Below are 18,244 nucleotides of genomic sequence, written 5' to 3'. Positions count from 1 at the left end.
TGAATTTTGAAAAGATTACCGGTACCTTGAGTTTGTTCCCCCTTTTTCTGCTTTTTTGCACAACATCATCACATTTACCTGAATATAGGTGTGTGACCAGGCTTGGGTTTATTCCATGAGAAGTGGGAGGGCACTGACAGAAACTGCTCCCCTGGCCCGTCCTTCTTCAGGCTGTGCAGGGCCTCGTCTGAAGGCGAGTCAAGATTTGGGGACATGTTTCCTTGATCATCCAGCCCTGGCTCCCCTTTCCCAGTCTGCATAACTGTTCTGTCCTGGGAGGTCTTCCTTGTCTTGGATGGGATATCGACCTCAGATGGGCAGCACTGGAAGGGTGACATGCTTACTGAAGGACTGCCAACCCAGGTGTCTTCTGTCACGCTGCCCCTGGGTGAGGGTCCTGGTGTAGGTGTAGGTGAATGGTGAGGAGACAACGAGCTGGAGTAGCAGATGTCAGCGCTAGAATGGCGCCTCTTTCCGCAGGGTGAAGTGGGACGTGAGGAAGGTCTGGAAGGTGGTCTGGGGCTAAGCCAATTTTCATCAGTGACACTGGTACGTGGCGAGTGGCAGGGGGACTGTCTGGGTGAGAGGCTGATGGATTGTGAGTGGTGCACAAAGGCAGGGTGGTGGTGCTGCCAGTGTGGCTGCTCTTCCAAAACGCCACCGGTTTGAGGGGAGGCACAGCCCGGGGAAGTGAGTGGGGAGCCCAAGGTGAAACGGGCAGCTGCTTCATTTAGCTCTGAGTCAACATCATCGTACACATGTGAGAATGATTCACAGGAGGAGGCGTCAGAGAACCAGCTCCGAGAGGAGAGGCTACTGCAGGGGCTCGGGCTGAGCGAGGAGTCCCGATATGAGTGATCCAGGGGTAAATACAAGTGGTCCCTGGACAGCGGTCTATCACCGTGGTAGTCCCCATCAGGCCCATTGGCTCTCAGATCGTCCTCATTGGCATCCATCTCCTGCTGGCAGCTGGGGGAGATGGAGGTGATCTGTATACTGGGACACTCAAAGGCCTTGGGTGCTTCCACAGGAGCAGAGGGAAGCAGGGGGGAGGTGCCGTACTTGGAGTCGTGTGCCTCATAGCTGGGAGGCTCAGATCCTGGTTTGTGCGACTGAAAGCGTGGGGAGCTGTTGATGACCTGGGAATGGGACTGCATGCCATGACGAGTCAGGCCAATAGATTGGTGGTTGGTGACCATAGACTGGGGCTGGCCCACATTTAGGATGTAGAATGATGTGTTGTCATCAGGCTCCAGATCTAGCAGAAGAAAAGGAAGATAACAATATGATATACATCCTGAGAATCATTTTAGGGAAAACTGATGATTATGACTTAATGTTTTTTGTTTAGCTTCTCTTATTATCTAATAAATAATAAATATCATAGTTAGTGTCAATAAGCTCATGTTGTTAACATACTTAAAAATAGAACCAGTTTTGCAGGCTGCTGTGTCACAGCTCTTAATGCCACATTCAGTAGTGACAGTAGCGCATCTAAGGTTGTGTTTATGCAGATCAAACAAAATACCTGAAGACACACCAGCCATTGGTATCTAACCTGTTATTCAATCACAACTATCACTAACGGCATTCATAATATTAGAACTGTATTCATCTTGTTGCACTCCTGTTTATATACAATCCTGTGCTAAAGTGGAACCAGGCTTGCCACTGACCCATGTGCAGTTGCACCTTGAGTTTACATTTACAATAGAGCCCACTGTCAGGAAATGAGATGCCACAGTGCTGCTCAGTAACAGGCAGTCATACAGGCATTGTTCCAAGAGGGATAACCGATGAACAGCACTACTCAGGAAACAAATTCACACAACGATGCGTGCTGTCGGCTGTCATCACAGCTAGCGCCGACAGTCTATTTATACCAAAGGTCATCCGGCACAGGCAGTAAGCACACACACAAACACACTCCCACATATAAACAAATAGACGAGAGCCCATTGTCCGCATTGGTGCAACTCTGTTAGAGCTTATTGATAAATTTTCATTGGATATGCTCTGTTGCTTTCATTGGGAGTACCCACCACCAACTCCCCATGTTTCACATGTGAGATGATCAGAGACATTTTCAGGTTGGAAGACATAGGGAAATGAGGTTTTGCTTTTATGTCTTACATGAAAACAAACATTGGCTTAAGAATGTTTTTAATGCAGATTTTCACTTTAAAGTTTTCCTCTCGTTCATCAAGTAGAGCAGATCGCAATTTAAAATTCAATGCTTACTTATGTCCAGTGCCAATTAACAAATAAAAACGGAACTTTCCAAAATAAAAGAAAAACCAAGAATACAGCCATTTCAAATTGCAATGTAAAAAGTAAAAGCAAAACAAGGGTCATGTAACCATTGCCTTCTTGTCATTAACTGTTTTTTTGGCCTTTTTGACTTCTGCTTTGCTGTTAAGGGTAAGACAAATCCTTCAGAAAATTGCAAAAAAACTTTAAACAATGAACACATACAAATGATATGACTTTTTTTTTTAGTCGAAAAAATTTCTTCCTTCTATCCTCTTAACCCAACAGCAGCATAGCAGCAATCTCTTTATTTATAGCTGCTAGGCTTCCACTGGCCCTGCCTGCCTGTCACAAGACCGAGCAGTGGATCCTCTGACGACAGCAACTGACTGACAGGGAGCAAAAGAAGAACAGCAGAGTAGAGAGGAAGAGAAAGAGGCTGTACAGAAAAGAAAAGACTGCACTCTTTAAATGATAACTTGACCTAGGAGAAGTGAACAGAGGAAGAAAGTAAAGTGAAAGAGGTATAAAAAAGACTAAAGCAGAAATTACACAGACACACTCATCACTAATGAGAGGAAGGTATTTCAAAGGCATCACCATTTTCCAAGAACCAAGAACCCAAAACAACAACCCTTGTAATTAACTTACTAACTTCCATTGTTTGTTGTTTTATCTTGGTTTCAAAATGTTCCCTCTACCCTTAAGATATGAAAGAGAAAATACATCAGTGTCTTTCTTTCTCCCTGTTTACTTCCTCTATCCACCCAAAACAAAAAAGCTGCACTTGCAATTCAACAAATCAGTATTAAAACTATTTTGAGACAAATTGTTTAAAAAGAGATTCTCCCTGAAGACGCAAGGTTCCCTTATTGTCGAATGCACATAAAAATAGTATTTTCATTGACATGCTTTATACCATCAGAAAAGTATCTTATTAACCAGCATAGTTCACTGAATTTCTGGACTTTTCAAGGTCTGTTGGACAACCCAACTTGATGGGCTTAATTAAAGACAGAATATACCACTTTTTGATCCAGTAGATGTCACCTTTGAGCACCAGCATTAAACCAAAACAACTCGCGCTGCATTGTTGTGTTAGCATGCTAATACTACAAAAATACAAAATGACCGTGATCAAGAAACGCTTACGTGACATTCAAAAAGCAGTGAGTACAGTATGTTATTCTTCTTTTCTCTAGTCCCTCAATTAAACAACTTTTATAGGCAAGTGGATGAGCCGGCCCGTCTATGTAAACACCCTGTAGATACGGCTCGGAAAGCATCACAGTTAGTGGGACTCGGGTGTCACACTCATTGTAGACAGTCATGACTCACAGAGTTATTTTCAGAGGATATACTTTCTGCTACATTTAAGTGTCCTTTAAACTCTGTTGAATCACACTAAGTAAATTTAAAATAATGATAATTCAGTGCAAGGCAGGGCAGTCCCAGGTGCTGACTCAGTAACGAGCTGCTACCATATAATATTAGGTGCTAATTACATGCAAATAGGGAGGGAAAATTAATTGAAAGAAGTTGCAGTCAAAATGTTGCTTCTATGTGGATAAATCTGGTAATGTGTATATTATTTTCCTCTTTGGGACTTAATTTGTGCATTACATTGTTATGTAACAAAATTACTTGGAAAGTGAGTTTGTTTATCAAAACTAAAGAATATAGTGAATTAAATAAGGGAGGTTGACCTCTCTATATTAATATTTCATTTTTGACACTATGCTTTGAATATTGTAAAATGTGGTCACCTAACTAACAAGTCAAAACAACAAGTAGAAAGAATTGCAGTTTGGCCGCAATGTTAAAACACATTTTTGGCAATAACAAGTCATTAGTTACCCAATATCAAATCAAAAATATAAAAAATATACATCTTAAAAAGTCATAAGATTAGAGTCTGGTACTTTGTATTAGATGTCTGTGTTGGCCTGGTTAAAGTAATAAGAGCAGTCTCCAGACTGTCTGTTCCTCACTCTGCTCGGATAACAGATTAGAAATCCTTCTGTTGGGTTGCCTTACATTTAAAATTCTAAGTTCAAGTATAAATCATTTTTGTGTGTCATGTAATTTACACATTTCTTTTCCACTCTCTGTCCTGCAGTTGTTGCTGTATGATTAATGGTTATTTTCAAGAATTTTATAATAAATATTCAAGATAAGATGCCACGAACAATCCATCCATTTGCATACTTTGGCATATTTCTAACAATCATAAACCACGTTTAAGAGAGTGATTACACAGATCACAGATATGGGTCAGACGGGACGACCATGTTACCTAGCCCAGAGCCCTCTCCTTGCCCTCAGATAAGATTAGCTTGCTACCTTAAACCACTCAGTGTGAAAGAAGGGGTGGGTGGTGGGAAACCCCCTGGTCTGAGCCAAACACCAGTGACCTTAGGACAGGAGGTCAAGGAGGAGAGAACAGGAAAAGCAAGGAAAGCATAGAGAAGAGAAGAGAAGCAAGCAGCAGTACTCTTGTTTTATGAATGGCCTTGATTGCGCACACTCCTCAAGTGTCCATACATTAGACAGCCAATCTGGTTAAATAAAGATCTCTAAGAGGCTTTGCTGTACCTAAGATAATAATAGCTCCTCCTCATTGGAAGATGTTTCTGTGATGTGCAGGATGTTGGATGTTTGTGACACACGCACCACAAAAACCTTTGCGTTCTCAATGTAGCCACATTGAGCGACCTGATGGTGATGGTGGCATCCAACTTGTCTCCTTGACACAAAGCTAAACAGACCTCTGGGCAGACCGTCACACTGCCTTGGATTCTAGCGTTGTGGATAATCCGCACAGACTTTGTTCCTCCTCATCCTACTGTCACTGCACACAAAGTGTGTCAGGGTCCTGTGACCAGCAATGGCATACATGCACACATTCTGAGAAAGTGCACTTTACTACTGAGAGAGAGAGAGGGGGATATGGCTCTTCAAAAGTAGATGAAAGTCCCTTTACTTCAGCAGGTTCCTGCTTTTGCGCCCACAATCTTTCTGTCTACTTCTTTTGTGTGTTAATGTGCACGTGTGTAAGGGTAAAAAAGTGTGAGTCGTGGAATATGAATATCTGTGTGTTCCTGTGTTCCTGTGGTTGTACCCCTGTGCCTTTCTGTGTGTTTTTGTGATGATCTACGGGTACATGTGAGTGCTCTTCTGTGTGTGTGCATGAATGTTTGTGTATGCGTTCTTACACCCCAACAGGTATTATTGTCTTAGGTTACCCACAAGAACCACCACCACACCGTGCTTCAGCTAGGATGTAACCTTAGCCAGGGTTCCCTTTGTCGTGGTCAAGCAGATTGATTAGAGCGGGCTCTGCTTACATCCCCTGTACAGAAGGCTTTGTGTTCAGTCCAGTCTCTTCTTTCAGCTCTTCTCAAGAGCTGCTGACCAACAGACCACAACAAAGGTGTGCTAACACATCCCAAGTCTCATGGGATACATTGCATACAAACTCAGATAAGAATTCAATAAACACATGTTAAAAAAAAGAATGTCATATTAAGTTTGGTTGATAAAACCAGTTCAAATCGCTTTGTCCCCATGCAAAATTATTTCACATGTTTCTCAAGCATTGTAGACCGTTATGGTCTTTTTACAAAGACAAGCTATTGCCATTAGAAATGTATCAGTCCACTCAATCAACTCATTATTTGTTTTAAAATCAGTTTTTAAGCTCAGAAATAAAGAAGCATACATTTTTCTTTGCTCATCTCAAGGTGAGTACCAATACAAATTACTGATGCATCTGCCCCTTACATAAAATCTGTACCTCACTTTACAAAATGTATCAAGTTTTCATTTGTATGTAATGGTGCAAAAGGGCAGGGATTTCAGTATAACTAAAACTGGGGCAGTGACAAGCTGTGACTGACACTAAAGACATGATCATGAGTATTGCAACAAATAATTTACAACAATTTAACAGAGGCTTCATTCCTCAAAGCGGGCAGTCTGGGTTAGAATCTGACCTGCTCCTTTGCTGCACGTCATTCCACCACCCTCTCTCTTCCTGATTCCCAACTCTATGTACTGTGTCTCTAATTGAGGCATAAAAAGCACAAAAATAAATATAAATTTAAAAAAACGACTTCACATTTAAAAAATATATACTTTCACGGAAGGCTGTGAAACTATAAATAATTGTTATTTAATTAACTTTTTTTTCCTTCTTTTTTTTTTCCCAATTTTTTTTATTGAGTTTTGTAACATTCAAAGATAAGTCTTTCAGGTTTCACAATAATATAAAAGTAGTTTTAAGTTTTTAAAAAAGAAAAGAAAAGACAACAACTAGAACACAACACAACCTAGGTAATATGTACTATTTTTAACATTTAGGTTGGTATAGTTGCAGGGATTCCCAGGAGCTCTGACATAAGCAAATGTAATTCCTTCCTCCTGGGGCTTCCAGGAACTCTGGGGCTGGCTGGTTGCCTACACTAAACACAGACTCTTTGACGCACATGTACACAGGTATCGTTAGGGTTGACCTACACCTAAACTTTCCTGACTGGGGTTGTGCTAAACCTACTGGTGAACCCTGTAATGTGGGTGGTTGGGTCTGAGAGTTCATGTAGAATTTATTGAGAGCAGTCGTGACAAAAATCTAAATGTAGGGGAGTAAAAGACAGACCAGATCTAGGTATAATAAATTATACATTTATAATAAAAAATCAAAAAAACTCTACCTCAAGTAAATTAATCATCTGTTACGTAATAGCATATATTTCATCTCGGCATTTTTTGCACTACTCATAACTGCACAACTATTATCTTATTTAGCCTTGTATATATTAGTCGTTTTTGCTTATATTATGTTTATATTTAATGTTATTCTTTTGCACACTGAGAGCACAGTTACCAAAGACAAATTCCTTGTGTGTGTCTTAGCATACATGGTCAATAAAGCTGATTCTGACTCTGATTCTGATAAAAATGGTATAATGCACACATACAGTTAAATCATGAGAAACAGGTTAATTCTACCAACCAATTTATGGTTTTCCCCTTTTGATCATATTTTAGCGTTACATCAAAAAGCCTTTCTGTGCAGTCACAGAAGATTCACCAGACAGCAGAGGCTTAAAAATGGCAGCCTAGCCTTAACATATGCCGGCAGCTAAATTAAGATCCTAATTAACAATCTCATGCAGAGATAACATTATGGTATTTCATAGAGAGCCAAATTACCACCTGAAGTAAATACCCACAAACGCACAATGATCCCTTTCAAATACAAATCAATACTAATTGCCTTCAGGATGTTTTACTTTGGTACAGAACAGAAGATCAGAGAAAGGTTAATACTTATTTTAAATTTAATAATAATATTTGAGGGTTATGAAAACACAGAAGCCAGTGTTTCCCCTAGGTTTACAGCATTGGGGGGGTGGGGACAAGCCGACATGGCAACACAACGACGCAAACACTTGAAGGAATCTTGGTGTTCATGTGTTACTTTTAATGACAGCTGTCCTTTTCTATTAGAAAGGTATCCTTAAATGACTTTTTTTCCCTGATTTCCGACTCTATCCACTATCCTATCCCTACAATAAAGGCACAAAAAGACCAAAAATAGCGCGCCACGGGCCGCCCTCCTAATATAATGGTAGGGGAAACACTGGAAGCCTTAGTTAACCCTACATTATACCATACCGTTTGTGTGGTGTAAAAACATGGCAGCAGCAGTTTTAATCCTATGTTAGTGTCTACACAAAATGTCTTCACAAAATGTTTAAATAAATAAATATATACATACATGATGACCAACTTAGCTATTGTCCAAATCATTTGTCATATCTGTTAGATGTTAGCCTCAGACAAGATGCAAGTAAACATAAGTGTATAAATAACCTAGTATATTTTGTATACTTTGCATATGCAGGCAGGAAAAGTGTCAGATAGATTGTGTATGTATTATTCTTCAATGGACAAAGACAGCTACAGTGCATTAGAAGATTGACCTCTAGGCAATAATAACCCAGAGGAGATAACAAGAGAGGCTACTGCTAGCAGTGGTGACATTTTAAGAATCTGTCAAGGCTGTGCATGTGCCTGAAAAAGTCAACCTGAGAGGAGGAAAGAGAAAGAGGAAAGAAGCCATTGTCTGCCTAAATGTGTGAAAGTAAAAGAGTGTGTGGGAGAAATACAAAGCAAAGAAAGATGGCGAGAAAAGCCTTGACCTTCGCACACAATGGGTTTCAGAGAACATAGTGTGACTAGAGCGTGTACTAAATACCACTGATGAAGGCAAGTGTGTCATCCAAAATCTTCCAACCTGCGGTTCAAAGAGATAGATTATAATAATATACCATGTCCATGTAGAATATTGCATATCTAAGCATGCAAGAATGGCAGTATTAGAGTAGAATGGCTGATAAAGATCTAGTGACGTGGTAGGAAGAAATGCAATGTCCTCAAGTAAGTGTTCATCTGTTCTGCTTGGGGTATGTCCTCATTACACTCCTTTATCATGCCTATAATCAGGTCAACAAAGAACAACAGGAGAAACTAACAGGACATGATCGAGGATACGAACAGGAAGACATAAAATTGCCCAGTCAAAAGCATAGTTGGAATGAGTCCAAAAAAATCCTTCCTTTACATTTTTCTACAGCTCTTCAAGTCCATACATGTTCAAACATGACTGGAATATCTCTACTGCAGATATCCAATTCATGTTTACTCTTTACAGCATAATATGCTAAATTGATCAAAAGGTCATGTTGTAAAAACCTCTTTCCTTTTGTGTAAAACCATTGTTTCTAAAACACATGGGCCCAAATCGGAAGGAAACCATCATCCTTTAACTTGCGCATCAAATTCTTAAAATGACTACTGCAGTTTGGCTTTCCTCTGAGTTTGAGATCACAACATTTTCTAAACTATCACATCTAAAACTTTAAAATGTTGTTTTTAGTCAATGAAAGGCCCCATAACAATCAATATCGCTGATATCTCATTAAAGAATATTTCACACCTGATCAATTTACCCAAAATGGGAGTGGAATAGGTTAAACTGCATGGGGTAGAGGTGCCAATACCAAACATTAGCATGGCTGAAATGTTGCTTTGAGGGACAGCCTAAAATAAAATGGGACTCAATCCATGCTAATCCCTGTGTAGCAAGCCCTGCCTTGTAGTAAAAGTGGACCAAAGGAAGAAAGAGAAAAAAAAATCCAAATGCAGGAGTTCAACAGCTTTCTCTCTAGTGTAATGCAGCCTCTGACATGTTGATACAGCGCAGCCATCGGTAGCTTCAGTTACACTAAATTTAAACTAGACAGATGCCACACATAGTTACTCATGCCTCGCCCCGGGAAACAAACGTCTCATTCATCACACTGGGCGCTTGGACCCCTTCGGTTCAGCAGGGTTAGGGGGCAACCTCATGGTGATCTAGCCCCACATGTGGACCTCATGCATGACTGTCTGACCTTTGACCACTCCGTCTTTTACATTTTCATAGACGTGTAAGTTCCTTTAAGTCTCTAATCTCCCTCCTCTGGACACAGAAAGCCTTCAATATGATTAACAATAAGACAATTGATTTACAATTGGTTAAACACTGGCCAATGGCCTTCTTTTTCTTTTGCAAGTTCTAAAGTTTTATAAATATGGAGTCAATGCAAATCAGCATGTGTCAACACCCTACATATCTATTATATCTAATTTCTAAAATGTTTCACAATGACAACAATACAATTATCTAAACAAACTGAAAAAAATAACTTATTGCACGTGTTGCAAGTGGAAGTCATGTGCATTTAAGTGTATAATGGAAAACGTAAAATATAGGAAAGATTACATTTTGGACATATTTAAACATAAAACCTAAGACCTCGAGCAAAATTGACCAAATGCGTCGTTAATAAAAGTTTCCAATCTCGTGTCATCATTCTAGAAAATGATGAATATCATCTCTGACAGACTTGAGAACAACTTGTACTGTAATGACAGCTGCCTGTCTGAGTGGAGGCACCCACCGCTCATCATAAAAGTCTAGACTACACAAGACACACCTGGCTAGAGTTGGGAGTGCTGACACACTCACCTGGCGATGTAGTGCAGAGCATTCTTCCTCTCCTCTCCCCGTTATGATTGCAAAGCGCTTGAGCAGTAAAAAGTTGAAGGCTGCAGACGTGCTAGGACGAGAGGGGTTCGCCTGCACTAAGTACAAACAAGACACTAAAACCTGTGCCTGCCCTCTGCCACTCTCTTTGGGAGCTCAAAATAGTCCACCATGAGAGCTATGTAATTTCAGTCTTTCCCACGATGAGGACTGAGAGGATCATGCTCTTGATTGGGAGGATGGCAATGACAACAACATAAACGAGGGTAGAACATTTTTCTTGACTCGCTTGCTCACTTTGATTAGATTATGATAAAAAAATGTGCTTTGACATATCCTCATATCATGGCGTAACACAGACAATCACACAGGTACAGGAAATGTCAAAGCATATTAACAGAATAAAAGTTAAACCTGACTAGTCACAAAGTGGTTGTGGTGACTGCTGGCATCTGGAGATTTCATTAGCCTACATCAGTCTCTCTGATGTCACTGGTGGTCTCTTTCATATCCTGAGACAGCAGTGAGAAAGGAAGGAAGACTCAGTCGTCCTGGTGGTGGGTCTAAAATTCTCTGTGCTGATATGGTGGCAGCCAACAAACCACAAAGACTTGTTTCAGTTTGTGTGAAAACAAAGAGAAAAAGTCAAAGTATATAGAATAAAAGAGAAAAAAGGTCTCGAGACAAGGAGAGTTGTGAACAAATGTGCTGCTCCCTTCACCAGCAGCTAGAGAGCATTGTGTCCCCCCCCCTCTCATTTAATTTCACCCTGCCATCTGAACCCCACATGGCATGTCTGGGCAGAGATCCAGACACCTCCGCTATGGATCTAATACTCTGCCACCCATAAAGGGCACTTACCATCTCCAACACCCAATGACACCATTGCCCATGACCCTAACTACTCACTCCAAAACCTATTCTACCACTCCCACCATGGGGCAGTGATCACTGATTTCGAGACTCCTTAACAATTTAACAATTCAAGTCTTTATAGATACCACAATCAGTACATTTATATTATCTGGTGGAAAGATGAGACGACAATATGTTTTAACAGAAGTGATGATATATAACGGCCATCCCCAAATTTCGGTCCGAATCCCTAGCCAGATGCTGTCCTATTTGGACCCAGGCTTATTTTGATTAGCGCTTCTATTTTAAACAGTGCAGCAAAGGCTGCTTTTACGGTAGTCTATTTTAAATGGCGCCGCTTTTCTTGCCTTTAAGGTAGTGATTTCAGCAGTATAATACTAGAGCCAGGAAATTCACAGACCAATACATTTGTCCAAAATCATCACAAGTGAAGTGATGCTACTCAGCCAATCAAATCTTTTACTTGGACCAGGCATTGTGAGTGAACACAGTGAGTGAGAATACAGAAACACACGGAAGAGTCAGTGGAGAGAAAAGTCTCAGAAACACAGAAGTGGAGAAACTAAATGAGTTGGGGAAAAGATAGTGCTCTAAGGTTTGAAAAGACAAATGGACAGGCTCTTATATGTTCATTCTGTTTTTCTACAAACGATCATTAAATGCGGCAGTGTCAAACCTCTGTACAAGCAAAGCACATATGTTTTCAGCAATCATACCAACTCAAATCCGATCTGAGGTCATCAAATAAATTAACGAAGAGCCCAATAAGATCGATCCACCAGAATCCTCCTTACACACTGACCAACAAAGTTCTTTTAAAGTTGTTCTAGTTTTGGTCCTCATAGAAATCCTTTGACTGACTCGGGTGTTGTCTGACACAATTTAAAAAATTTAACAGCTGAAGATGAAGCTCATTTCTCTCACTTGAGAAAAAGTGTGAGAGTATACTCACACTAAGCAATTGGTACTGTGCCTAAGCACTCTTCATCCCTAAACTTCCTTGGCCCTGGCAGGCTTGGAAGATGTGTGCTCCGGCACGGTGCAGTTCATGCACGAGCACAAGCACGGGCACACAACGGGGATAGCCTTTATTATGGATAAATCCTGCAGTGTTATAGCTGTGACTAAAATTACTCAAAATAAGCCACAAACTCAGTAAAGTAGCTGTCATGTTCTCTGTGTTGTTCTCCGATGTGTGGACATGGACACGGCCGCGCGTCCCTTTTATTTATTTATTTTACTTGAAAAGAGAAAATCCTGCACACTACTATTTCACCAATTTATTAGAAAATCACCATGTTTCGGTCCCTCTGAACCTTTGTCAAGTGTTTATTTCTTCAACACAAGGTTGAAGAAAACATTTTCCAGAAATTAATTTTAGAAGGGAACAATTTTAAGGACTTGGTTGAACTTCGACTATACAATTACTTATTAATAGGGTGAATGTGGCTCAGTGGTAGGGTTGGTCGTTCAGGTCCTGCAGTCTACAAGTTGAAACACTAAACCCCAGTCCCAGTTAGTAAATTAGTATGGATGGAATTGGTAAATGATACAGATGGGCATTTTACATAGCGTCGTCTACCATCAGTGCATGAATGGGTGGAGTGTAAAAGCGCTTAGATTGGTCAGAAGACTGGAAAAGCGTTACATATGTAAAATCCATTAACAAAAAGGTTTTGTCAACAAAATATCAAAAGAAATAAAATCTGCCATTCTGCAATATTTTGGTCAAATCTGACCTGTCGCTCCTTCCTCGCATGTCAAACCCCACTCTCTCCCTGATTTCTCTCTCTCTCTTCAACCACTGAAGCTACGCCGAGACATAAGGCCTGCAGCCGGGGCCGGCTCGAGCTGGGGCGGACTGGTAGTGTCGGTGCTCTCACTGTTTGCTTATCAACACAAACATAGAGTCTGTTTTCTGCCAGGAATTTCCAAGATGCCAATTCCTTCTGGAAGAAATCTCGGAATCAGTTGAGGAAACGGCCGTATGTGTTATAGTAAATATGTCTGTAAATAGAGGGAGTTGGTGTGCATTCTGGGAGTTGGTGTCTTTCATCCACATGAGCCATAAAGGCACCAACTTCAAAATGTATTTCACATTTCTACTACATATATGACCCAATGTCAATACTGATTCATGTTTCAACGGGTGAAGTATCCCTTTAAGTAAAAAACTAATTATAGTGATAGCAGGAAGGGAGATAGATCGTCCATGGGCAATCTACATTGACATTTAATGAGAGAGAGAGTGGCGCACTGCGCTGTCTGTTGATGAGCTTGTCTCAACAGAAACTGTCTGTTTGTGCTTTAAAGAAAAATTAAGTGATGATTAAAGTAGGCTGGAAGTTTCAGCAGCACCTCCTGCTATTTCCATGTTTGATTCTAGGATTAGATTCTAGAATTTGTACTGTTAATGTATGCACTTAATCTTCTAACTCCACGGTCAATATTTATCCACAATAAACCCAGCCCATCAGCTCAAATCCAAAGCAAGTATTAAGTAAAATGAATGTGAGTGAATAAATAAATACCAAGTATAATAATAAAACTTCTTATTAGATGTAACCAAAGAGTAAACCCAAATGATTTACTCATTAGATAGTTTTTTTTAGAAGCTTTTAAAATGTTTAATCGAATTACCGAATAGAGATTAAGATGTTTCGGCTTTTGTAAATGGCCTCAGTCTAAAAGTCTTAATTTTAGTGAATTTAGAATGACCCAATCAAACTCGCTGGTTAGGCTGATTCCAAGGGGTTCTTGTTCTTCTATTCAGTCGGCACTGGGCATAATCAGGGGAAAACCCTTACAGTAGGCTTGCCTAATGCCTCTGAATAGAACAGTGGAGTATTTCACGTCAAAGAGTTGACTGTTTCCTGAGCAACAAGAAAACAGAGCAAAAGAAGGAAAGGACAGACAGCCATTTGGACAGACAAAAGAAAAGAAAATTAAAGAAAAACACTTTGAATCATATTCACATATGCAAGTAAAACATTCAGGATTCAAACTCCAATAAGCACAGAAGTGTACAGGAAGCCAGTATTTACAAGATCACTTTGGTAAAAAAAGATTTAGCAATCCGCTTGGTCTCCATTCATTTTCACAACACTTAGATTAATAGTTTGAAGAATTTGTTGCATACTTGTAAAAGTTAAAGCAAAATGTATCTACTAGAAGCTGAATGGATGAAAACCTGACAGATATTGACTGTAGAGGTTTTCCTGTTTGTAACAAAAACAAGCCCCGACTTGATCCTTGCCTTCAGAGAATGAGACTTAACTCAGAAGTTTGCTCGCTGTAACTCAGGCAGTCTAATCCTGTATTCCTGTAGTTATTAATTCAGACAAGCTGCCCCCTGTAATGCCAAATCATACAGTCCAGACCAGATTTAAACCTCTTGCACAGTGGCGCCTTTTTCTTAGGCTTAGTTAACTAGGCTTAGTTTCTTTCCTCATTCCATCTCTGATTCAAACTTGTTTTTAGAAATGAAGGAGAAACAATCAGAATTGCACAAGCCAAACCTCAAGGACAGAGTACATTGCCAGAGTACATGAATAAGGACAGAGCTGGAGAACTCACCATGGTTTAGGTCAAAAGACAGAACCAAAACAAAAGAGTGAACGAGAAATACCAATAACAAATCAGCTTATTTACACATTTGTGGGTTTAAATACAGATTTTTACTTAGTTTTGTCTGTAATAACTCAACATGTGTACAACCTAAAAATGTTGTCACTTATAGATTACACATTAATTTGTTTAAAACATTAAATATGAAAAGGCCTCTATCATTTGCAGGAGTAACTCCATATTTAAGATAACTGAATTGCAGACACTTCAGCCACTTCCAATGTTTCTACACTGCAGCACCACCGCATGAAAACACAGCCTCTGTATGTGTTATCAGCAAGTTCATTTATTTGTAAAATCAGTTAACTGACCAATAATATAATATACCCATAAAAAAGTCCATCTCACAAGATGTTGACATTAGTATGCCTAACACCTGTAATTATGGTAAACATTAAATATTTCATTTGTACCTGCTCTTTCAATAACGTCACTGAATCTGTAATACACTTATAGTGCAAAAACATTTACAATCCAAAAAATATATATTTTATATGCATTACATCAACTGGAAACTTTCATATACCTTCGGATTTCAGTCATTCGTGCATACTTAGATTCTTAAAGTTTTACAGTCTAGTTTCCATTTATAGTGTTTCCAAAGTTTAATAGACAATATAGTCAAAGTAGACGTCATCATGTATTCACTATACCAACTTTCTTCAACTATAATAATAAATGAGTCTTATATAGAGCTTGTTTTTAATACTCAAAGACACTTTAACAGGCTGGATTGATTGCCAATGCTATGGTAATACAATTATTCAAATCTGTATTTACTCATTTATTCATTTTTAACCCATGCAATGCATATCTATTTATTTTCCTTTTTTTCTACATTGTAGATGTCTCAAAGATGTATGCTATCCTCTGAGTTTTGACCATTCTGTTCTGCCCTGTGTAAGAAAGTTTAGCCAGGTGTGGGGGTCTGCAGTAAAGATCTTTCTCTATTAAGCATGCTACACAACTCACATCACTGATACACCAAGACAAAGACTATTGTAAACATCCTTCTTCATGTCATCACGTGTTTCAATACTGAAAGCAGTACAATAAGAACCTGATGATCATAAATATACCTCATTGCAATGTCTAGCACCTGAAGCAACTATTTAATTAATTAATTAGATTAAGCAGCTAAAATAAAAAGTATTTCAATAGCAAACCAAGTGCTACACTTCAAGGGCTAATGTAATTTTTGAGTTAAAAGACTTCATGACTTGTCTTCCTTCCTACCTGTTTAAACTTGTGACAAAATGTAATCAACCTTAATTTGCTAACAGCTACCTGTAGAACTTGTTTCCAAGCTTTTTACTACAAGATATGGGCCCATTGTTGAATGAAATTTGAATCTGAGAGTAAACTTGTTTAGATCTTTGCTTAAAAATCATTATGATGACCACCACACTAATGATAATATTTTTACAAAAATTATTACTATATATTAATATATATATTATTAATATTTATCTGTACTCGAATCTAAAAAAAGATTTTCCAATTAAACATTTTTTTCAATTGAAGGGGCAGATAGGGGCAAATGTTTTGAAATCACGCTGACTGTGTTAAAGTTACACACACAATTTAAATGTTACGAACATGACTGTTTACAAACATACTAACTACCATACATTTTATAACCCAAAGCCCTTTTGACTAATTATTACAGTAAACATTATTTTTAAAGTGAAATAAAACAGTAGGCTCTGTTTTTAGTAATTTTGACTTTGTACAGATTTGACAACATTAACATGTGCTTGTAACATTAACACTTCTCTCTCTCTCTCTCTCTCTCTCAATTATATTTCGCCAGAGTTACAAAGTTTTCACGACACAGCTGCAAAGCAAACTGCTGCTAAATTGTATGAAGCTTTTTATTGTTTAAACTACATGAAAACACAATTAAATTAGCACATGGCAATAACAGCACTAGTGCTACCCTGTTAGCATGTCGAGCTAATGACAGCTGGTGTTGTGGACACTAGCTGGGAGACCACGATAGGAAGTATTTTTAATATCTCCTTTAAGTATAAAAAAAACTCTTGTAGGAGCCGGTTCCTCTTTCATTGAACACATACAGTATTGAAATTTGGGGTTTGAAAGCTGTCGTGCAAAAAATGAAGCCAATAGTAGGTAACTAAACTGAAAAAGTTATGTTTACCATTTTGCATATTGTTACATTCTGTCAGGACATGTTTGTGCGAAACACAGCAAGAAGCAAAAGGACATAAACTAACCTGCGGGGCCTAGCGGCTGCTGCTGCCCGTCCTCTCCGAATATCAGTCTGAAATCCAGCTCCTCATTCCCGGGGCAGTTTGCAGTAGTCATCGGGTTTGACAGCTCGGGCTTCACCCCGCCACTCGACCTACCGTCGACCGCTGGAGCACTTTATGCTCTGCACAAAATGTCACAACATTTACCGACTGACACAACGCCTAAGTTCAACTTTAGTTCAGTTTAAAAGCATGAAGCGTGCGAGCTATTAGTTTTCCTCTCGTTTAAAACAATCCAAAATAAAAGACTCCTCCACTGGCGTCAACTTGAGGGAAAGTCGCCGGCCCCCCTCGGGCTCTCCTCTCACTATTTCTCTCACCGAGTAAAACAACAAAGAAGCGCTTTCTCCAGTGTTTAATGTTCGCCAAAATGTCCTGTTCCCCGTCTCATTCCCTCTATCTCTCCGGTCTGTTTCACTATCTAGCTCTCTCTCTCCCTCTCGCTCTCTCCCCGGAGCTCCTATCCCAACTTTTACTAACCCCGCGTGACAAGGCACTTACAGCGGTGACGTAAGCAGACACAACACAGCACACACACACAAATGCACAGACACAGACACGCATACACACGCAGGTCCTTGTCTATGGAGTAAACATTTTCATGAAGATTTGCCGATTTATTGGATACAATTATACGTTTTTGATGGTTTTATTTGTTCTGTTTTTAACTTGTGCCATTATGGTACCAGTAGGTAAAATAAAACGTAATCACAATAAAAATTCACCTTTCTGATGATGTTTTCAACTCCGAATAAAACCATTTTGTTGCTCACAAAAAATAAAAAATAAAACAATTTAAAACTAATGTCGCAATCCTTTTGAACTTGCAGCAGCACCTTACTCTATTTAATTGGCACTCCATTCCATCCCAACCACCCACCATTAGATTACATCCGATTGTGCCTGGCTCTTAACCCTACGTCTTTGTGTGGTTCCAATCCAAGCCAGGATTGGTAGGCATAATGACACGATGCACTTTTTACCTTTATATCCCTTGAGCCTTTCAGCACAGAGGCCCATTTATTTCTAATCAGTTAATTCAGGCCTGTAGTTGGAGCTATATTAGGGAAATCAAGACATTGTCACGATGGTTTAATAATGTTGTACATGGTTGAAGAGTGCC

General features: G+C 39.4%; 1 protein-coding gene across 2 annotated transcripts in view; it reads right to left on the bottom strand.

Moving 5' to 3' along the window:
- nfatc3a (nuclear factor of activated T cells 3a) overlaps positions 1-17,548 on the bottom strand; it is a 55,413-nt gene extending 37,865 nt beyond the window's left edge. The window contains exons 1-2 of one of the 2 annotated variants that reach the window (XM_061040888.1): positions 17,086-17,548; positions 79-1,258 (exon numbers count right to left, since the gene is read on the bottom strand). In XM_061040888.1, coding sequence (XP_060896871.1) covers positions 79-1,258; positions 17,086-17,176 — 1,271 coding nt within the window. In that variant the 5' untranslated portion in view covers positions 17,177-17,548. Of the gene's footprint in view, positions 1-78; positions 1,259-10,295; positions 10,434-17,085 lie in introns of those variants that run through there. The other variant, XM_061040896.1, reaches the window with a different exon arrangement.
- Between the last annotated feature and the right edge of the window lie 696 nt (positions 17,549-18,244).

The sequence above is a fragment of the Labrus mixtus genome, chromosome 1 (genome assembly GCF_963584025.1).
Source record: "Labrus mixtus chromosome 1, fLabMix1.1, whole genome shotgun sequence".
NCBI classification, from domain to species: Eukaryota; Metazoa; Chordata; class Actinopteri; order Labriformes; family Labridae; genus Labrus; species Labrus mixtus.
The sequence above is the reverse complement of the archived record's forward strand: the minus strand, read 5'-3'. Positions and strand labels throughout refer to the sequence as shown.